The 22,570-nt window shown below is 38.1% G+C and overlaps 2 protein-coding genes across 2 annotated transcripts; both read right to left on the bottom strand.

Annotated features, from left to right (window-relative positions):
- Nucleotides 1-787: 787 nt before the first annotated feature.
- LOC140137209 (cytochrome P450 2G1-like) lies at nucleotides 788-4,937 on the bottom strand. Its single transcript, XM_072158860.1, has 4 exons — nucleotides 4,862-4,937; nucleotides 3,803-4,093; nucleotides 1,492-2,433; nucleotides 788-975 (listed from the first exon to the last, which is right to left on the bottom strand). The coding sequence occupies exons 1-4, from the start codon at nucleotides 4,935-4,937 to the stop codon at nucleotides 788-790; spliced, it is 1,497 nt and encodes a 498-aa protein (XP_072014961.1).
- A 2,738-nt stretch (nucleotides 4,938-7,675) lies between these two features.
- LOC140137208 (cytochrome P450 2B5-like) lies at nucleotides 7,676-22,116 on the bottom strand. The gene is made up of 5 exons (XM_072158859.1): nucleotides 22,107-22,116; nucleotides 19,886-20,827; nucleotides 19,093-19,246; nucleotides 13,590-13,798; nucleotides 7,676-7,860 (listed from the first exon to the last, which is right to left on the bottom strand). Exons 1-5 carry the CDS (start codon nucleotides 22,114-22,116, stop codon nucleotides 7,676-7,678), a joined length of 1,500 nt encoding a protein of 499 aa, XP_072014960.1.
- Nucleotides 22,117-22,570: the final 454 nt, after the last annotated feature.

Genomic DNA, 22,570 nt, shown 5'->3' with positions numbered 1-22,570 from the left:
AGTAAATTAGCCTAAAATGGCGGATTTAAGGAGACTGAATTTGAAAAAATTTCTGAAATTGAGCAACATTATTCTGATATTATCAAATTTATTGAGATTTGAGGCAATGTTTTTGAACCTAAATACCAATAAGTGTTCGTCAGAACTGAAATGCACCTTGATCTGCCAGTTTTGAAAGTGGGAGGAGCTTTACAAAATATGGCGCTATAAAGTGGTATGCACTCAGAAAATTTGAATTGTCCCCTGGGGCCAAATGTTATAAACCTACTTTACACAAAGAAACAGTGTGAGTTCATTGGACAACCAGGAATCCGCACAGTTGTTTTTGTACCGTAAGTTTATAACATTTGGCCCCAGAGGCCATTCAAACTTTCTGAGTTCGTACAGCTTTTAAGAGCCCTATTTTAAGCTCCGCCCCTGTTCAAAAACTTGGTATATTGTAAGTATATTTTAGCTGTGATGAATGCCAGTTGCTGACGAAGTTTAAAAAATATCCCCTCAAACTTTGATAATAACAGAACCACGTTTCATAAAGTCCGAAATTGTGTCCCCCACAAAGCTCAAATTCAGCCTCCCTAAATCGGCCATTTTAGGCAAATTCGCTACATTATGAGTACCATAATGTAAACATATCGAAAGCACATTTTCTATCAAACAATTATTTTACACCATCTCCCGTAACACCCCAATTAATATTTAGCACGTGCGGTCTATGCAGACTCCGTCCAGACCAGACTTGGAACTTTGCGAAAAATATTCCATATTAAATGTCAAGTCTGTAACTTGTTTATTCATCACGTTTAATGACCCTAAGTTTGTACTTTTCAGGGTGAGTGACAACTCCTTCAATAGGTTCTAATGTAGGCATCGGTGCGTCCTCAGATGTCTTCTCAAACTTGAACTGATGCAGAACATGGGTGAAGAAGATGAAGAGTTCTTGTCTCGCGAGAGCTTCTCCCAGACAAATCCGGCGCCCTGAAATCGAAAATGATAATATAATATGCTTTATTATGGTATACATAGTTAATATAAAAATACAACGTATGGTTTATATAATATAACTCCAAAATAGTTGTTATAATAGGTGTGTTGTATATATCCACATCTTAGTTTAGGTCTGAAGGGGGCTGATGAAATGAGAACATTATACGCAGGGTGTAGCCAGTTCAAATTGTTCACTTAATATGTGGGCAATGCTCTTTGCATATTTCGAAACATTTACTGATTGTTCCGAGAGGGAACAGGTGCAGTCGTCCAGCATGTCCAGTTGTCCCGGGTGTAGGGCGGGGAGGGATGGGGTAGCCGGGGGGTAGTTGGTAAATAATACAATTTAATATCATATTATCATAATCTGTCACACTCTGGTGACGCTACTGTGGAGGCTTTAAAAGCTAATGTACATCGAAATATTCCCTCTTGGTTAGTTATGTTAATATTGCGCCACATTCAATATCAAAGCGCTTGAGACTTTACTTGCATTAATATACATACCTACTCCAAAAGGAATCAATTCATCCGTTTCTCGGAAGTTACCCTCTTCGTCCAAGAAGCGTTCTGGTCTAAACTCTTCTGGGTCTCCCCATATTTCAGGGCTGTGCATCACTGCATACATGTTAGAAATCACCACACTATTCTTCTGGATGGTATAACCACGGAAAGTTGTCGTGTCTCCTGCTACATGAAATGCAGACAACGGTAAGAGTGAAATGATTCGATGAATCTCCGCAATAACGGCTTGTGTGTAAGGAAGATTCAGCTTATCATCCAGCTTTGGTAACCGGTTACGACCTACTACCCTATCGATTTCGCGATGTATGCGATACTGCACCTCCGGATATCGGACAAGGTATTGACTGCCCCATCGAAGTGTATTTGAAGTTGTGTCTGTTCCCGCTAAGAAAAGAAGTAAAATTTGTCCGGGCATATTATCTGGATTTCGGAAAGAATTAGGATCATCGGATTTGTGAAGCCGTATCTCATTCAACCACAAATCGATTACGTCATTCAAGTTATCCGTGTCAAAGTTTTTACGATGACTTTCAATAATGCTGGTTATGAATGCCAGTAGCTCATCAACAACTCTGTTCATTTCCTGCTTTGCTTTACTTGGGATGTTGATTGGGATAAATATTTCCAAGCCACCTGTCCCAATCAGAGTATTTAGACGATTCAACAGACTCGTAAGCTGATGAATGCGCTCGTCGGAGAGTTCAAATCGGGTTCCAAAAACAACTTTACAGATGACGTTTGATACGGCATTATTGAAATGCCAAGTAAGATCGACAGCTTTGCCTTTAAGGTTGGTTAACTCCTTAATCAGATATGAGCTTTCTTTACTGATGGGCTCCTCAAAACGAGATGTACCTATTCCAAATTGACGGAAGCAGGCTAGAGCAAAAATCCGGTACGGTCCCATGTCTTCCCATTTGTTAACTACAAGAAATGTAGAATGAACAAAAGTAGATAATGATTAAATTCTAAATTATATTCTTTGCAATTAGTGTCAACCCTAGAACTACTGAGCCATATTTTGTAACACGGACTACGAAGGGGGGGGGGGGCTGATTTTCAAATCTAAAAGTCATATACCACTAAATGTGGTACAAATGCATAGCTATGGGTCTCTTCTATCTAGTGATACCAAAATAAGTATAAACATTCCCCACATAATGTCGGTATGACGTCATAATGTAAGGGCGCCCATGAAAATTGGGGAAATTTTGGCCATGTACAAAAGTATAGGCAAAGTTGATTTTCGGTTAAAATTGTACACAAATGCGATTTTCATCAAATTTTCTCTAAAAAGTCAGTTGCTTTTGGAACAATTTGACTAGAGTGAAATCATTGATATTACTGTAGAAATCAACGGTGGGCCTCACCCCCCTCTATTGTCATCTTTGACCGCTTGCCATATCTCAAGTGTTTTGTTACCTGAGCAACAGGGAAACAAAATCTTGACCTATTTTATTATGTTACACACTAACAAATTACATGAGATATAGCAAAATGTTCTTTGTTTAAAATGTTGTTCCATGCCAAACGATTTGAGACCACTCTGAGCGAAATCGGTTTGATTTTTTTACCCCTATATATATAATGATGGAGACCAAAATTTAACATTTGACCTTTATAACCCAAGAACCATACATCGGAGATTGGTCAAACTATACTTTTTCTGAATCTTAATAATGAGAGAAATACAATTACGTGATTTTGATCCATATTCCCCCAATTTTAAAATTTGAGGCCTGCATTAGCGGTCATTTTGGAAATATGCAAATTAACATTTTCCCCTGTGCCCTTTTTTGCCCTTTTTGGATATGTGATTCAGGAGGGTGTTTAGAGTCACTAGCAAGCAAAAACATTGATGTTCCATTTTTGTCTAGCTCATACGTAAATTAACTCGTCTATAAGGTGCTTGGGTAAAACATTTGTCACTAAAATGAGCGCAAAGGATGGATCTGCGATTAGCTTAGGTCGTTTGCGTTTTGTTGTTGTTGTTGTTGTTATTATTATTTTGTTTTGTTTTTGTGACGGATAAAAATCTTAGGGGCTTGGTACACCCCCTCCCCCTTTCGTAGTTCTAGGGTTAAACATGCCGTACAGAATGAAATGTCGTTGATACAACGTCAAGTTGTATAAACTTTGGTATAATGCCAAAATTTCAACCTGATTATCGGCTTAGGTTGAACTTCAACGTTGTATAAACGTTGAAATAACGTTAAAATCTCAACCTGTAGCCACAGGGAAATTTTTTATATAAACTGGTAATCAATTTACAATAATTGTTTTCTCTACTTACAACTTCTGCTGAAGACTTTGGCTTGCATTTTATTTTCGCCTCTATCACTTAGTTTAGTATCTTGATAAGCCTCGCGTATTGCTTGGTTTTCATTCAGAACCACGACAGGCATCCCAAGTGCTGTGAATGAAAATACTTGTCCGTACTTGTTACCAAGCTTCACCAGAAACTTGTGGAGTGGTTCGCCTTTGTAGAGAGCGTAAACGATGTGAGGAGCAAAGCCAATGTAAGGAAGTAGAGTCCATGGTCCTGGCGGTAAATTGCTCTTTTTAGAAAGAAAGAAGAAGACTGCTACAATGGTGACAGACAGAAGAAATATGGAAGTAAAAGATGAGTCTGATATTATCGAAAGTATAAAAGAATTTGCCGACATTTTGGATTTGAGTGGACTGATGATGATACAAATATCAAACGAAATTTAATACGTCTAGTTTGCACATTATTATATTGCGCACTAATGTATTCAAATAACAAATTATTTATAGCGTTAAAATATTAATGAACCTTGGTCTGATACTTATTAAATAGATATAGCTATCAAATTGACCTTTGACTTTTACTTGATTGGTACGTTTTCATGATTTTCAAGATAATCGATTACAGAGATATGGACGTGTGTGACATCGGATAAGAGAAGTACTTTCATGGATGCCACGTCACTGTAGACATAATTCCAGACACAAAACAAACAAAAGTTTCCTTCAAACTTTCTATGCCATCCCGCGGATCTGCCCCCCCCCCCTAATTACTTTTCCACTTTCACTGCTTAAGTGAGCTAAATTGAAGCGAAAATGGTTTTAAACCAGAGAAAAAGTTAACTACTACCCAACACGTACCCCACTAGCTATTAGCTTTCTTCAGATGCTAAAATTTGCATTTTGATATTATCAAGTGGGGGATGAGGCTGTTGATATGATCATACCTCTTTGAATGAAAATGGAGGTAATAACTTCTTCAATGGTACTATCGTCGGTACAAAACACTTCTAGAATTTCACCTGGTAACGTGGTTACCAACTGCCAACATTTTGAGCAAATGGCATCCCCTTACTATGCATACCTATTCCAATTGGAATCACTTCATCCGTTTCTAGACAGTTACCATTATCGTCTAAAAAGCGTTCTGGTCTAGCCATGGAAAGTTGTCGTATCTCCTGCTACATGAAACGCAGCCAAAGGGAAGAGTGAAATGATTTGATGAAGCCCGCAATAACTTTGTGTATAAGGGAGATTTAGTTTATCATCCAGATTTGGTAACCGGTTACGACCGAATACCGTATCGATTTCGCGATGTATGCGTTCCTGCACTAGCCTGAATCCTTCTGGCCTCTAATGGCGGCGCCTTTTTTTTACCCACAATCCTTCTCGTTGCCTTATTCAATACAGCACAGTGGAGCGGCCGTGCGTGAGTATTCGAGGACTGGAGGACCGAGTCTATTCTTGCACCTCAGAGTTTTGGACAATGTGTTGATTAACTATCATAGTGAGGTTAAAATCATTCTTGAATATATCACACTGCACTAGTACGTTTACGTGGAACCTCTTCATTAAACCACATTATGATGATCACTCTCATCTGTAAGATTAGTATCTTCAAACATTGTCATAGGCTTAGGAACCGGGTAGCTTGGGGGCTCAGCCCCTTCAATAATTTTGGTGCGGATTTCAGCCCCCCCCCAATAATCCTGGGTGAAGTTTTAACTTGTTTGAAAAAACTTGTTTGATAAAAATAATAGAGGGAAAAATAAGTGTTTGTGACCGATATTTTGCAGAATTTTCTGACTCTGAGAAGGAAACAACGCTCTGGCCACCACCCCCCCCCATTAAAAATCTTCCTAAGCCAATGTTAACAATTTTGTTCATTTCTTACTTTGCTTTACTTGGGACGTTGATTGGAATGAATATTTAGGTAAAGGCCATAAGCAATCCTCACAAAGTAAATATAAGGATGAGTGTGGAAATTCCATTACAAATCCTCAAGATATTTCAAATGCATTTAATGAACTTTTTGTTAACACAGGGCCTAAACTTGCATCAAATATACATAATTCAGGTAAAACTTATTATGATTATCTTGGTGACATTAAGTCTAATAGTATGTATTTTAAACCTATAATTGAAAGAGATATCACGAAGATAATTGATAAGTTCAACCCAAATAAGGGTGCTGGTAATGACAACATCTCAAACTTTATTATAAAAAGAGTAGTAAATGAAATAGTGAAACCTCCTACGATGATTTTCAATCCATCTATTTCAACTGGGGTTGTTCCAGAAAAGTAAAAAATAGCAAAGGTTGTACCAATTTATAAAAAGGATAATGCCGAGCAATTGTCAAACTACCGACCAATTTCACTACTACCATAGTGAAAATTTTAGAAAGACTTGTGTTTAACAGATGTGTTGATTATATTGATGCCCATGAAATCCTTAATGACAAACAGTTTGGGTTTCGTCCCAAGCACTCAACCTATATGGCTTTTTTACAACCTGTAGATAAGATCAACAATGCCGTTGAGACAAACGAAACTACAATAGGTGTCTTTCTTGACTTATCAAAAGCATTTGATACCATTGATCATAATATACTTTTGCATAAATTACGGATTTCGTGGAATTGCATTAGAAACAACATGTTTCATATAACTCATGCGAGTCTAAACATAAAGATATTATCTGCGGTTTTCCCCAAGGGTCGATATTAGGCCCTCTACTCTTTAATTTAACCTATGGTTTATAAATTTCTTTGAGCCCGTCCTTGTCTTGTTCCGTAGTTGTAGTATAAGGCTTTGTTTTTGTATTTTAAATATTTTTTTGTTTGTTTTTGTTTCTACCCCTATAGGGGAAGGCATTTTACAGGCCTATTTGGCCTTCCAGCCTTCTCCTTCATAACATGTCGTGTTAATTGTTGTAATTAAGTTTTTTTCTGATTTTGATAATTTAATATTGTCTGATTTTGATGTATGTAATTATGTATTAATTTGATATGGAAATAAAGATTCGTCGTTAATTGGTTGATTTTATTTGTTTCTCGACAATAAAATATACGCGCAAAACGAAGAAACATAGAATCAGTGACTATACGAATAATTAAAATTACTTATCTTAAAAAATATTACATAAAATGGTCAAATGAAATTAAATACCAAAACTAGACAGATGGACAGTATCTTGAATTCCAGTGTGCTGGGACACCAAAACAAATATTTAAGTAGCAAATTTGAAAGAGCTCACGCATAGAGCGTAAACACAATTTCAGCTTTCACATTTTATAGTCATATTAATTATAACAGGGATGATTTTGTCCCGTGCTTTCTGAACATGCTTGCTGAACTGCAGTATTTGCATTCATGTTAACTGCATACTTCATTACGTAGACAGTGCCTTGAAAAATCGAAGCAGAAAGATATTCCCCATCCTAATCTTCCACCTGTTTTAACCAGGCAATAGCATAATAGCGGCAAGCCCTATTGTGCTATTGACTGGTTAAAACAGGTGAAAGATTAGACTGACGATTGTATTTGACCTGAGATTTTGTTTTTTCATACGTCTTTCAGCTTCGATTTTAAGGCACTGCCCACGAAATGTGACCCTACAATCAACTTTATTATCATTAAATTACCTCTACCTTCTAGCTGGTTTTATTTGCTATTTACACATTAGTATCAATAAATGAAGATATAATAATTCATAACATTTACCATCGCTTTTTAACAACATACGCAGCACCACAAAGGAAATAACCTAAGAATTAAGTTTTATATCCTGATACAAACTGGTTCTTGGGTTGATTATGTATGTTCAACCGGTCTTTGAGAATTTAATTTGATCTAAATCTGCAGTTAAATTCCCAAAGAAAATATACTATATTTATTCAATCACGTTTAACGATCCTAAGTTCGTACTTTTCAGGGTGAGCGACAACTCCGTAAATGGGTTCTAAACTAGGCATCGGTGCGTCCTTAGATGCCTTCTCAAACTTGAACTGATGTAGAAGATGGGTAAAGAAGATGAAGAGTTCTTGTCTCACGAGAGCTTCTCCCAGACAAATCCGGCGCCCTAAAATCAAAAATGTGAATATATGTGTTATTATGGAGTACACAGAAAATATTTACAAAACGTATGTGTATGTGTATAAATATAACTCAAGAATAGCTATGTTAATATATAATCAGGCTGGCGACAGCTCGTTATAAAAGTAATTCAAGTATGGAAGCCGCCATTACCCTGCCATCGCGTAGGCCTGGAACACTACCGCGATTTCTACCGGCTATATCGCGTCCGTGCTCTGCGTTCAAGTCATGAAAAATCGCGGCTTGCTGCATCCACGGTTAGACTTTTTCAAGCCTGCTAGTCAGTGCATTTTTTTTCAAATGTTGAACAGGTTTTTGAATACTTTTAATTATATTTTTTAGCGCATCCATGAACTTAATTGATCAAATGCATTAAATCAACCAACAATCCCGCTATCCGGGCCAAGATTTATACAAGAAAAATACTGTTTCAATCACGAAAATTAACCTAAATTTCGCGCATACACGTAAGACTTGGCGATAGTCTATTCAGATATTGTTGTCAAGCTCGATGTGATTGACCCCTAATGATTGACAGTTGGGAACGCGTACTGTGCGCGATGCTGAACGCGTAGTCGTGGTAGCCGGGGTGCTAAAACCTCAAGGGTACATGCCACAAAATAGCTTTCCATAGACTTTACGTGCAAAATAGGGGTCACGTTTTAGGCTATAAGTCGAGTTACGTCTTACTTTGAAATATATATTTGATATCATCTTAATCAGAACAAAATTCTGCATAACATATCTGAAAATGACACCATATTTTAGGTCTACTTTTTGAGAAAAATAGCGCTATATAAAAAGACCCGATTTTCCCGTGTTTACGTCCGACTGCTAACCGCGTTTTGACCTCGTGTGTTCATGCGCTCATCATCGTAAACATCACTCAAATTTTCGCGTTTTCTGTTCAAATTAGTAGAGATCACATTCACAAGTTCTAGCAAAACACGATTTGCAACACTAAAATTGTTAATATTGTACCGATTTTGCACATTTTTTATGCAAAGTTGGGACTATAGTCGTGATAAACTTTTACCGGAAACCGCTTCACACGCGGATTTAGTGGCATGCACCCTTGAAGAGGCTAAAACATCGTTTTAGGCCTTGAAAATGATTTTGTTATCTTTTTCACTACATTTTGAATTAATTGTAAGAAATTTTGGGTTATTTTCTTTCATACTTTAGACAGGATGTCGCTTTCAAGCACAAGCATGATAGCCGACAATTGCCATTTTTCGTCATTTTGATGCACATGAATGCACAATGGTTGCTGATTTGCTATTTTCATGAAGATATTAATTGATGTTAAGAGTAAACGTTCTTTAAACATCTTTTACAAGTGCATAACTTCAAAATTAAAACATTCTCAGTACCTGCAGAATATTTAAAAGACAAGAAATGTCAATCAAGTAGGCCTACCCCCTTCAGCGTCACTTTTAACCCGTTTTGTCCAAAAAGCAAATGTAATGAATGGCTATTTGAAATTAAATATTAATATAAATTAAACTTTGAATGTTATAACAATTTAAAATACTGGACAGTGGTATAAATAAAGCAAACTAGAAACTTAAATATCTTAAATCTAATATTTCATGTAATTTTATTAAAATTGAAGGCCAAAACTTGAGTTTAAATGACAAAAAATTGGTTAAAAATAACAATGAAATTGAAAAACTTCTTTGTAATTTAAACACCAATAAAAAATGTTTTCAATATTTTGAAACTCTTCTTTATTCATATCAAAAGGTTTCAAACTTCTACCAAAATCGGAACTTTTATTAAATTGGAAATAAAAGCAGGCCTATTCGCGGCAAACGCACATACAGCGAAAAACCTGGCGGCGTCCATGAACGCGCTTGTTGATGTCCCTCCTCTTTTCTTCGCGTGCATTTTAAATAGATAAAGACGCGCGGAAAACGCATGGAATTGCTCCTTAAAGGGTATATGCCACAAAATAGCTTTCCATAGACTTTACGTGCAAAATAGGGGTCACGTTTTAGGCTATAAGTCGAGTTACGTCTTACTTTGAAATATATATTTGATATCATCTTAATCAGAACAAAATTCTGCATAACATATCTGAAAATGACACCATATTTTAGGTCTACTTTTTGAGAAAAATAGCGCTATATAAAAGACCCGATTTTCCCGTGTTTACGTCCGACTGCTAACCGCGTTTTGACCTCGTGTGTTCATGCGCTCATCATCGTAAACATCACTCAAATTTTCGCGTTTTCTGTTCAAATTAGTAGAGATCACATTCACAAGTTCTAGCAAAACACGATTTGCAACACTAAAATTGTTAATATTGTACCGATTTTGCACATTTTTATGCAAAGTTGGGACTATAGTCGTGATAAACTTTTACCGGAAACCGCTTCACACGCGGATTTAGTGGCATGCACCCTCAAATGGCGACCTCCATGCGTGTACCGGGGGTGCTAAAGTGGAACCAAAACAACAGCGGGAATCGTGTGTTAAATCGACATAGAAAAGAACAGGAGGGATCAGCGAAATTTACTGTCAGCCCCAAATTTAAAGGGATTGACACTTGCTCACTTAACAATGTGTGCAATGCCTAAATGGGCTGACACACTCTGAAATTAATCTAGTAAAAAATGAATAGAATGTATACAAATTTGAATAGGCAACTGTGTACGAGGGACACTTCAGAATGAGGAGAATTTTCTATTCAAATAAATGATCCAAAATTCTATTTAAAAATGAATAGTTAACTTGTCAGGTAATGAATAGGTGACTTCTTACAATTAAAGAAATATATTCATATTTTATGAAGGGATTCAGCACACCTTATACAAATCTAACGATACAAAAGTCATCAATGTCAGCATGCCATTAAAGCGGTATGCAAAAAAATTGCCTATCGCGGGTATTGAACTCGGGAACGCCCGGTCCTAATGCGAGAGTGCTAACAATTATTCCAGCTAACCAGTGTTACACACATGCGAATTGTAAAGTCCTTTTGATCGTAACTAATTATCGTAGCTAACCACACGAGACTCGTAAGCCGATGAATGCGTTCGTCGGAAAGTTCAAATCGGGTTCCAAAAACGACTTTAGCGATGACGTTTGATCCCGGGGGGGCACTCGAATTTTTTTTTGGTAGGGGTGTGCCACCGCCAGTTTCGAACTTGAGGTCTAAGGAACTGATCGGCCAGCCAAAAAGGCGGGTCGAGGGAACTGATTGGCCGGTCAAAAGGGGGGGTCTTGGGAACTGATTGACAGGCCAAAAGGGGGGTCTTGGGAACTGATCGGCCGCCAAAATCTGAAAAATCTCAGAAACTAAACCCGCAGGCCAAACCAGGGTTCAATTTTGTTGCGTTTTTGCCACAGATTTTTAAAGGAATCGATTTCACTTTGAATTGTGCATTAAATTATTAATCAGGAAAATCATTAATGCAAAATAGGTCTGGTTTGGCCCATTACGATGGAAACCTCAACAAAGCAAAACAGCATTCAAATCAAAATTACTAGACCCTGTAGACCTACAATCTATGCTATTAGCCTACTGATAATTATAGCAGCATTACAAAAGCCCACCATAAAAACAAACCCACAAGAATTATTTTTTCAGTGCCGAATAGAAAAACATTTAGACTACATTGAACTGTCATGCTTATACCATGAGATGATTGAGTGAAGTGTGCAGAATTTGACAGCCATTCCACTCCCGATTTTACTAGACCAGTAGATCGTAAATTACCTTTTAATTCATTGTTTATGGAGAGCTGCAAGGATGTGTACATAATTATTAAGGTACTTTTCCTCATATTTGGCAAAAAAAAAAAAAAAGAGATCTCAAAATCATTTATTTCTAGCTAAATGTTCACCAGCTGGACTCTCGCGATCGGCATTGCTGCAATGTTTATTTATTATCAGTCAACCAGTGTTGCCACTACTAAAGGAGCCCAAAATCCCACCCAAAGTTCACCTTATTCCTTACAATGTGTTTCAATGGGGAAGAAATTAATGGAAAATTCCCTTTGAAGTTTTTGGGCTCGCAAAAGTAGCTTTTGGGTCTGCTTTTGGGCTTGAAATAGTAGGACAGAAAACACGTCTCTCAAGATGCCGATGAGAGCGGAAATCGATGATCTGAGGGTCTATGGAACGGCTAGAAAAATTTTGGGGCTTCAGAGCGGGCAAACAATGAATTCAGAGGGTCTAAGGAACGGCCAGTGGCTCTGAAAAAGGGGGTCGTCGCCGCGGCACATACCCGTATAGCTGGGAAATGTGAGTGCCCCCCCCGGGCGTTTGATGTGGCATTATTGAAGGGCCAAGTAAGATCGACAGCTTTGCCTTTAAGTTTGGTTAACTCCTCGATCAGATATGTGCTTTCTTTACTAATGTGCTCCTCAAAACGAGATGTACCGACTCCAAATTGACGGAAGCATGCTAAAACAAAAGTTCGGTATGGTCCCATGTCATTCCATTTGTTAACTACAAGAAAACATAGTTAAGAATTCACCTTTCAAATTTGTCAGTGAGTATGAATAACAAACGTTTAATAACAACCACTAAACTACATGGAGAAACAGCTTACACTCTACTAGAGCGGTTTGGTATATAAATAATATTGATAATAATGATGATGATGACACTCGGTCCTTTCAAATATTGAATTTTTTGGTTTCTTGACTCACGCCATTATTGATATTTGTACCCCTTGTCAGAAACTTACAATTTGTAAAAAGCATTTTCGGTTTTCATTTCAGTTTGTTACATAATCGAAAAACCGCAGAATATCAGGTTTGAAAATACCTCACAAAAGAACTTTTTGAATTTGGCAGTGCAGTATTCACGAGCAGAGAAGTCGAACAAGTAAATCTACATTTGAAAGTGTGGGTTCGATTTCCAAATTAGCTTTAGCTTAATTCCTGTGAACAAAATATAGACCATCAAAAGCACTTGAAGTCTACTCGAGTGTCTATACATATGCATATCGCATACACGGGGATCAATTGAAGATTGAAGCTATATTACCGTATAGACTAGTTGACTTTTATTTTATATTTATTGCTCCAAGAAATGAGAAGAGAGAGGGGAGGGGGAAAAGAGTGTGTGAGGAGGGGAGGAAAATAGAGAAACAGATGGGAGAGAGCATTGGAAGTTGAAAGGGAAGGAGAGGGGAGTTCGAGACTGGAGTGCAATAGATATCGAATATAGGGGAGGAGAGGAAGGAGAATAAGACACTTGGGAGAGGGGCGAGGAGGCTATATAGGTGGGGAAAGGGGAACCTAGGTAAGAGGTATGGATTGTGCTTACCGGGGACAATAAACTAATTCATAATCATATCATCTCCATTATCATGCATCGTTTATGTTTCATATAAACAAACAAAGCCACCCCTCAATATACGCGCATGATTTCTGTGCCTCGGGCCGTAGAACTCGGGGTGTAATACGGTGACATGAAAGTAGGCCACCTACAACAGACTTCGTTAAAAGCGTCTCTGAAGTAAGACTAAATCAAATTTGATAGAGCATCAACTACCACCTGCGTTGATAGATATCCGATAATAATTATGCTTAGCACAAAAGACCATTATATGGTTATATACCCAACTGGGTCCTCCCAGCACAAAAGTGTTATGATTGCAGACAAATTCTGCTCCACATTTTAATCCCCTGATTCTTGGTTTCTGAACAATAGAGAAACTAAAACTCAATATTTGAAACGACCGAATGATATACTTACAAGTTGGGCTGTAGACCTTGGCTTGCATTTTATTTTCGCCTCTATCACTCAGTTTCGTATCTTGATAAGCCTCGCGTATTGCTTGGTTTTCATTCAGCACCACTACAGGAATCCCAAGTGCTGTGAATGAAAATACTTGTCCGTACCTGTTACCAAGCTTCACGAAAAACTTGTGGAGTGGTTCACCTTTGTAGAGAGCGTAAACGATGCTGGGAGCAAAGCCAATGTAAGGAAGTAGAGTCCATGGTCCTGGCGGTAAGTTGCTCTTTTTAGACAGAAAGAGGAAGACCGCGGCCGTCACAAGGATGACGAACAGAAGACATATACAGCCTGTCTCAAAAAAAATTGTGCAAGTGGAAAGCGCCCTCTGTGGCAATTAGAAAATACCGTTGTGACATGATGCTGAGATCAATGTCAAGGGCGTAGTCTTAGCTCTCAAGTGCCGTTTGTTCTGTTAAATTTGCTTGGTTTAATCTCGAGATATGCTTAGTTAACGACGAAAGGGTAAATTCACAATTGTGCCACTTTTACTAGGGAAAAGGGCTTTACATGTAAATCAGTGATAGCATCAAGTTTATCAAGAGTTCCTTCGCGAAATCAAAAGAATGCATCAATTACACAATACAAATTTTTTTACTGTTTTTACTGTTTTATCATGATGCAGGAATAATGATTCTCTTTTTCCACTTAAAAAGATTAAATGATAAATAGATATTTCACATTCTGCTGTAAAATTAAATACATGTGCATGTCAATGATTTTATCATGGTAAATACTGTTCACTTAGTCACTTTTAAAAGACATGTTAAAAGACAAACAAATATTGCACACTTAGGTTAATCAACGCGTATTACTTGTTGGGAGAGAAATTGGACAAAATAATGCACGCGTGCTGATGTTGACGCGTCTAATGCACTAGCCCCGAAGGGGGAGCGCATTAGACGCATCAACATCAGCTAGCATTGATTTACATGTACAGGTCTTTTCCCTAGTAAAAGTGGCACAATTGTGATTTTACCCTTTCGTTGTTAAACAAACATATCTCGAAATTGAAACAAGCAAATTGAACAGACCAAACGACATTTGAGAGCTAAGACTGTGCCCTTGACGTTGATGTAAGCGTCATGTCACAGTGGTATTTTCTAATCGCCACAGAGGGCGCTTTTCACTTGCACAATTTTTTTTGAGACAGGCTGTAGAAGTAAAAGACGATTCCGAAATGATCGAAAGTACAAAAGAACTTTCTGACATTTTGGACTTGAGTGGTCTGATGATATAAAATATCAAACGAAATTTTAATACGTCCAGTTTGTAGCATGTGATATTACGAACTGAGGTATCAGAATAAACAAATTGTTTATCAAGTTTAAACAATAGTGACCATGGGTCAAGTCCCGGTGGGTCAAGTGTTTAATAAATAGATATAGCTAAAATATGAAAATAATTACAGAGATATCGAAGTATTGTAGCATCGGATAAGATAATTGCTTTCTTGGATGCCACGTCAGTGTAGACCTAATTTCTGGTGGGTTATAACCAGCTTTTCGAGGCATAAGCACACAATTGAAAATGTACTGACGGCATAAGGAATTGAATAGTATTTGAAAAGGTGTCCTCCAAACCATAAGACTTTTACTGGCATACGACAAAATGTACCGTCTGGTCGGGATGTATCGACATATGCAGTCTACATGTTCTCTGTTTACAAGGGGCAGTCTTCAGTGAACAGCTCTTTTTCAGAGCCAACAAACCTTTAAATTTAGCAGATAGGCGAGGTCTGCTTGTTTTTCTGTTGACAAGGGGCAGTCTTCAGTGAACGGCTCTTTAAGTTCAGAGCCACCACGGCTCTTTTCAGAGCCACCAAACCTTTAAATTTAGCAGATAGGCGAGGTCTGTTTGTTTTTCTGTTGACAAGGGCCAGTCTTCAGTGAACGGCTCTTTTCATCATCATCATCATCATCATCATCATCATCATCATCATCATCATCATCATCATCATCATCAGTCGGCTGCGGAGCAGGCGACTACAAGCTTTCTCCAACTAATGCGATCTTGGGCAAGCGAAACAATTTTGTTTGGCTGCAGCATCCCTTCAGTATCTCCCAGGAGGTGCTGGACATACTGTAAGTACAGTGTGCGCGGCCCCATGTGGTGGAATATAAAGCGCATATTCTTTCACAGGCTCGCCATCTTCAAGACGCAGTATATGGCCGAGAAATTTGAGTTGATGAATCTTGACTCTAGCAACCAGTGGTGTGGTGTTGGTCAGGTTGTAGATGGTGTCATCTTTTCAGAGCCACCAAACCTTTAAAATCAGCAGATAGGCAAGGTCTGCTGGTTTTCTGTTGACAAGGGGCAGTCTTCAGTGAACGGCTCTTTTTCAGAGCCACCAAAACCTTTTATATTAGCAGATAGGCGAGGTCTGCTTGTTTTTCTGTTGACAAGGGGCAGTCTTCAGTGAACGGCTCTTTAAGTTCAGAGCCACCAAACCTTTAAATTTAGCAGATAGGCGAGGTCTGCTTGTTTTCTTCAGTGAACGGCTCTTTTCAGAGCCACCAAACCTTTAAAATCAGCAGATAGGCGAGGTCTGCTTGTTTTTCTGTTGACAAGGGGCAGTTTTAAGTGAACGGCTCTTTATATTAGCAGATAGGCGAGGTCTGCTTGTTTCTGTAGACAAGGGGCAGTCTTCAGTGAACGGCTCTTTTTCAGAGCCACCAAAACCTTTTATATTAGCAGATAGGCGAGATCTGCTTGTTCTCTGTTGACAAGGAGCAGTCTTCAGTGAACGGCTCTTTTCAGAGCCATCAGTAGGCAAGGGGCGGTCTACATGTCTCATTCTTAGGTACTTTGTCCTGAAGAAGTCAAAGCTACTCCTGACGAAAGCTTGACAGTTCTAAACATGTCCGACGGCGAACCCACTAAAAACCCACTAATAGTTTGACTATTCCTTTTGTGTTTACAAACACACTAGCTATGTGTGCTATTTCTTCTTACTTTTGGGTGTTGCACATTTGGTAAGTCTGATCTTGCTTATGATCGGGGATATTTTGTCCACCTCTTCCCAAATTATGGAGGGGACATGTCCCCCTGTCCCCTGGGATTGACGCTCATGCTCAGATCCAATATTTTGAGTAGCACATGCCAGTATGATACACGACACCCAAAATTATGCAATTGTCCAATCACATACTCGGTGGCTAGACCACAGCCACTGAGTATTTGGTGTTGCCCGGTGTTTAAAAACTAATGTTTAAAAAGCCACCGTTTTTTAATATCTTAAGATATATTATATTTAATGGTTAAAATGGATAAACACAGAAAATGAAATAGAGTACCAAAGATAGCAAGATAGACAGCATGACTTGAAAGTAAGACCAATGTGCTGGTAATCACGAGGACACGATGGCTCAGTTGTTACGGCCTTGGACTCTGAGAGCTTACTCGACGTGCGTGGGTTCGAGTCCCCATCTCACCACCGTGTTGTTCCCTTGGGCAAGGCGCTTTGCCTCGCTTGCCTCACTCCACCCAGGCGCAATGGGAAGCTGTTAGGGATAGTCACAGTCGTTGCACTGATGAACCATGCGCCATTTGTAGGCAGCAAACGTGGTTCCGACATATTTTAAAAAATACGCTAATACGCGGAATACGCTACGCTTTGAGGCTGTTTACGGCATAAAGCGTTATATAGACCTAAATATCTACATTTATTTATAGTTTTAGTTGTGGAGCAAATCACACATTATGGCGTTAATGCAGGTAAAATGACTCATAACATTTCCCATCGTTTTCAAAACATACAAAACAAAAGGCTACAGTATTGCACCTTATTCAATTTCCACTCATATAGCATAAACACAACAACAGCTTTCACATGTATAGACGAATCCGACGAGCCAAGTGATGGTCAAGATTAAGTCGACCATAGCTGGGGGCCATCCTCGCCAAACAAGCTTAGTTCGTTTAGATTACGACCCAACATTTCCAAGACGCCCACTATCACGAGCGCATCGGAGCGAGTAGCACTTGCGCCGCGTGACGGGAGCGTTAACGCTCGTGTAAAATGTATGGATGGCCCCAGCTTTGGCCGCCAGTGAGGTGTAGGAATGTGGCTCGTCGGATTCGTCTATACTATGATCAGCTCGTAATAGGCAGGACTCATAATATCTTGTATTGATATAGAATGGCGTTAACGCAGTTGGGCGTATTGCGTAATTGACTCGCGCTTTTGTGAATGTACGCGAGCCTACGTTAGGACTTAATTAATGCGCGCAGTAACAAAAACCGAACAATCCATTTCCCGCCTGTTACGAGCTGATCAGAGTATATGAAGAGCTATGTTGCAAAACCCCTTACATCCACTTTTGACTTTTTGAGAAAAACAGCTTTTTTAATTGTGCAAGTATTACTTGTTCGATTTGATTCAATTTGGGTTTGGATAAAGTGTTGATGAATAGAAACTAAAAGAATAGGTTTGGTACAATTTTCAAGCCTTCCTATTTATTTTATTATTTATTTTATATCGCACCTTTTGTGGATATAAGGGGTTTTGAAACAAAATAAATATACCCTTTTCTAGAAACCACCTTTGCAATCAAATTTGAGCCCATTTGTTTGCACTACTTTATGTAACTTGACTAATGCTTTCAAAATCAAAAAGAAAAATTGAAATATCTCATTTACTTTTTTAATTATGAATTTATTTCCGAAGCTACACCTTTTGTTAATTAAAATGATTTTTTCAAACATAGTGACCCAAAAACAGTTCCTTTTGGTTTTAATAGGTAAAAAACATTCCAGGCTACTATTATACATCAAAAAAATTAAAAAAAACCAACCAATTCTATATTAATTTTAAGTTGAGATTTCCAGAAATTCCCTAAGATTTCCCAAACGGGAAATATACGATACCTCCGGAAGGGAAAGTAGTATGAAGGTCAAAGAACCACCAAAATGTGTATTTTACCCACACTATAATATCATGACAATAACTCAATTTCAGCCAAAAGTGGATGTAAGGGGTTTTGAAACAAAGCTCTTCATATAGTTATATCAGTTTGGACAGGAATGGTTTTTATCCCTTGCTTTTTGAATACGCTGAACTGAATTTTTCATTCATGTCAACCACATACTTGGTAGTTTGATCAGAACACAGTATTTTAAAATAGGCCTACTGGCTATAAACCCAAAAATCAACTTTATGAATCATTAAATTACCTCTACTTTCCAGCTGGTTTGTTAACTAGAAATTATTATCAATTAATGAAGGTAAAATAATTCATAACATTACCCTTTGCTTTCACACAACGCCACAAAGGAAATGACCCAATAATTAGGTTTTATATCCTGATAAAATTGTTTTTGGTTGATTACATATGTTTAAAAGTGACTATTTGGGAAATAAAAAATATCGCATACTCTACAATCAAAATTAATCTAAATCTAACTTAAACCCCCATAGAGAAGATACCATACTCAATCACGTTTAATGACCCTAAGCTTGTACTTTTCAGGGTGAGTGACAACTCCGTCAATGGGTTTTAAGGTAGGCATCTGTGCGTCCTTAGATGTCGCCTCAAACTTGAACTGATGCAGGACATGTGAAAAGAAGATGAAGAGTTCTTGCCTCGCGAGAGCTTCTCCCAGACAATTCCAACGCCCTGAAACCGAAAATGTGAATATTATGTTTTATAATTATAGTTTATTTGGAAGGAGGGCCTAGCGTGCACCCTCGGAAATATACTTCTAATTAATGTTTCTAGATCAGAAATCATGCGTAGAAAAAGATAAGCTATGTTAAAAAAAATCAAAACGTGTCCCTATGGGTCTACAGGGGTCAAATTTCATATAAACGAGTTAAAATATCAAAATTGCCCAGATTTGGTCACAAACCACGGCAAAGTATTATCCGGGTCATAACGATTCGGAAAAAGTATAGTTTGACATTTTGGGGGTGGTCTTTTTTGCCAAAAATTTATTTTGGAGTGTGTGAATTGACAGGCCATTGTCTTATTTCTCAGCTCTCCTCCACAATATAATTGTATAGTTGTAAAATCTTTAGTTGATATTTTTTGTTCATTTTTGTCAACAAATAAATTATGTTATGTTATGTTATGTTATGTTATGTTATGTTATGTTAACACTTTCACTGAATGTGTGGGAAATGCCTAAATGAGCTAATACCTAGGCCTATACCCATAAACGATACAGTTTTCACACATTTAATCACTTTCGCTCGAGGATACCTCTAAAATACCTGAATTCTTGGCATTAATGGCATTAATCTGGTTATTACTTGCCTACTCCAAATGGAATCACTTCATCCGGCTCATGAAAGTTGCCCTCATCGTCCAAAAAGCGTTCTGGTCTAAACTCTTCTGGATCTCCCCATATTTCAGGGCTATGCATCACTGCATACAAGTTAGAAATCACTACGCTATTTTTCGGGATGGTGTAGCCACGAAAGGTTGTCGTGTCTCCTGCTACATGAAATGCAGACAAAGGTACGAGTGAAATGATTCGATGAAGCTCCGCAATAACGGCTTGTGTATAAGGGAGATTAGGTTTATCAGCCAGCTTTGGTAATCGGTTACGACCGACTACCGTATCGATTTCGTGATGTATGCGATCCTGCACCTTGGGGTATCGGACAAGGTATTGACTGCCCCATCGAAGTGTATTTGAAGTTGTGTCTGTTCCCGCTAAGAAAAGAAGTAATATTTGTCCGGTCATATTATCTGAATTTCGGAAAGAATTAGGATCTTCGGATTTGTGAAGTCGTATCTCATTCAACCACAAATCGATTACGTCATTCATGTTATCTGTGTCAAAATTTTTACGATGACTTTCAATCATTTCGTTTATGAATCCATGCAGCTCATCAACAACTTTGTTCAATTCTTGCTTCGCTTTACTTGGGATGTTGATTGGGATAAATATTTCCAAGCCACCTGCCCCCAACAGTTCATTTAGACGATTCAAAAGACTCGTAAGCCGATGAATGCGCTCATCAGAAAGTTCAAATCGAGTTCCAAAAACAACTTTACAGATGATGTTTGATACGGCATTATTGAAATACCAAGTAAGATCGACAGCTTGGCCTTTAAGGTTGGCTAACTCCTCGATCAGATATGTGCTTTCTTTACTGATAGGCTCCTCAAAACGAGATGTACCGACTCCAAATTGACGGAAGCAGGCTAAAGCAAAAATCCGGTATGGTCCCATGTCATCCCATTTGTTATCTACAAGGAAATAATAAAAATAGTTCAGGGTATTTAATTGCCAATTCATACTACAAATCCATTTTTTGAAATTTAAACATCTAAATATTTATTAGGATTGCGCATATGTCTAGCTTCCACTGGTCTCCTTTGACTTTATCAAAGGTTGTAGCAGTTCTTGGAATAAAAAACCCAAAAAAAACTCCGATTTAGATAGCAAAATCAGCAACCCTAGGTTGTGTCTGAGGGGCTGCCTCCCGCCCCCAACATCCTCCTTGCCCCTTTTTATTTCTTTGCCTTCCCGATTCTCTCTTTCATTTTCTGTCAGGGGAGCACTCTTCCCCTGCCAATACCCCCCCCCCCACACACACACACCTCCACACACATACACACACCCCCACCCATACACTTTATGTCACAATGTTGACACCGATTTTTAGTCGGTGCATTTTCACCACATAGTTTTAATTGTACAGTGTGTATGCCTCCATTGAAATAATCGTTGAATTTTTGCCCAATCAGGCTCTCAAATCGAGGGTTTGATAACACTGCCGACTGTAGAATGAATAGTATAGCCAGAACCTGTTCAGCCGGGGGACACGGGGGGGGCTTGTTGCGGGAAGCCCTCTGAGCAGATATCAATGAGAGCTTGTAGCATGTTAAATAATTCTTGTTAGGAGAAGTAAGGCAGCAATAATTTTGACACTTTGTGATAAATATTCATATTGTTTGTAATGTTTGCAATGCAGTAATGTGTTGCCAGGAAACAAAATGATACAAACGATCACCACATGAATAATTTTATTTTTGTTGGAAAGTAGAAAGATGGTTCTTTATAGGGATCCAATCCAATTTCGTCTCTGTTCTCAAATAATAGTTCTTTATTAGGCAAATTTCAGCATTTTCAGCCTGAAATGAGCTAAAATTGCCTAAAATACATTCCAGGACGTTACCATGGCAACGGGTAACATATGAGCGATATTTAGCTGGGGTTGTCATGAGCAAAATCGTTGTGGGGTTATAGATTTTCAACTGGTTGCATGCCAACAAAATTGGCAAAATTAGGCAATTTTCAGCTAGAAACACTGGGACATGTGATCCAATCCCGGGGATCCAATAATTAGCACTTCCATGAAAGAGGATTCATCATATCTGATTCTTGAGCCAAATTATGAATGATTAATCCAACCTTCATCCACGAAGGTCAGGTGGGTTTTAAAAAACACCCTTTCACATTTCAAATTTGAGTGTGAATAATCAAAAGCTTAATAACGGCTTATCAAACAGAAATAATACTTACTAGTAGGCATGTCCACTAAAAATTGAAGTACTTTTAAATTGATTCAGACCTAACTTATTGGATGGGAATTGATGAAAGAAACATTTTGGCGTTTAAATAATCTTAATCGGACCTTTCATTCCAGAGATATGGCCTTTCGAGTGTCACGGTTTTATATAGGGCTGCTAGAACATGTTAAAAAGTTAAAGTCCAAAATGGAATACTAACAGAAAGTGCAACTTTAAGGTACTTTTTCTTAATGTATTTATTAACTATCTGATCTGGAACATTATATTTGCTTATAACAACATGAAAATAAGATCATCCTGAAAATTTTATCGATTTTGTTGACATACAACAAAAAATATAAGACCTCAAAACCCATGGTTTGTTTGGTGAAACCTCAAGCATGATCATAGATGGCCGCCATGGAAAATATCTCCATAGAGGAGATGAACAATAAGTGCATTATTTCAAATGAAAAG

Source organism: Amphiura filiformis, chromosome 17 (assembly GCF_039555335.1).
Source record: "Amphiura filiformis chromosome 17, Afil_fr2py, whole genome shotgun sequence".
NCBI classification, from domain to species: domain Eukaryota; kingdom Metazoa; phylum Echinodermata; class Ophiuroidea; order Amphilepidida; family Amphiuridae; genus Amphiura; species Amphiura filiformis.
This window is presented reverse-complemented; position numbering and strand designations above follow the sequence as displayed.

Excerpts from the sequence above, each read along its gene's own strand:
- LOC140137209 (XM_072158860.1), bottom strand. The coding sequence starts at position 4,937 with ATGGCTAGACCAGAACGCTTTTTAGACGATAATGGTAACTGTCTAGAA. Across the intron at positions 4,094-4,861 it reads AGTGATTCCAATTGGAATAG|CAGTCTTCTTCTTTCTTTCT; the intron begins GTATGCATAGTA and ends TCACCATTGTAG. Across the intron at positions 2,434-3,802 it reads CAAAGTCTTCAGCAGAAGTT|TTAACAAATGGGAAGACATG; the intron begins GTAAGTAGAGAA and ends CATTTCTTGTAG.
- LOC140137208 (XM_072158859.1), bottom strand. Across the intron at positions 13,799-19,092 it reads GTTGTCACTCACCCTGAAAA|CATCGTTTACGCTCTCTACA; the intron begins GTACAAGCTTAG and ends CTTTGCTCCCAG. Across the intron at positions 7,861-13,589 it reads CAAGGTCTACAGCCCAACTT|GGCGCCGGATTTGTCTGGGA; the intron begins GTAAGTATATCA and ends TTTTGATTTTAG.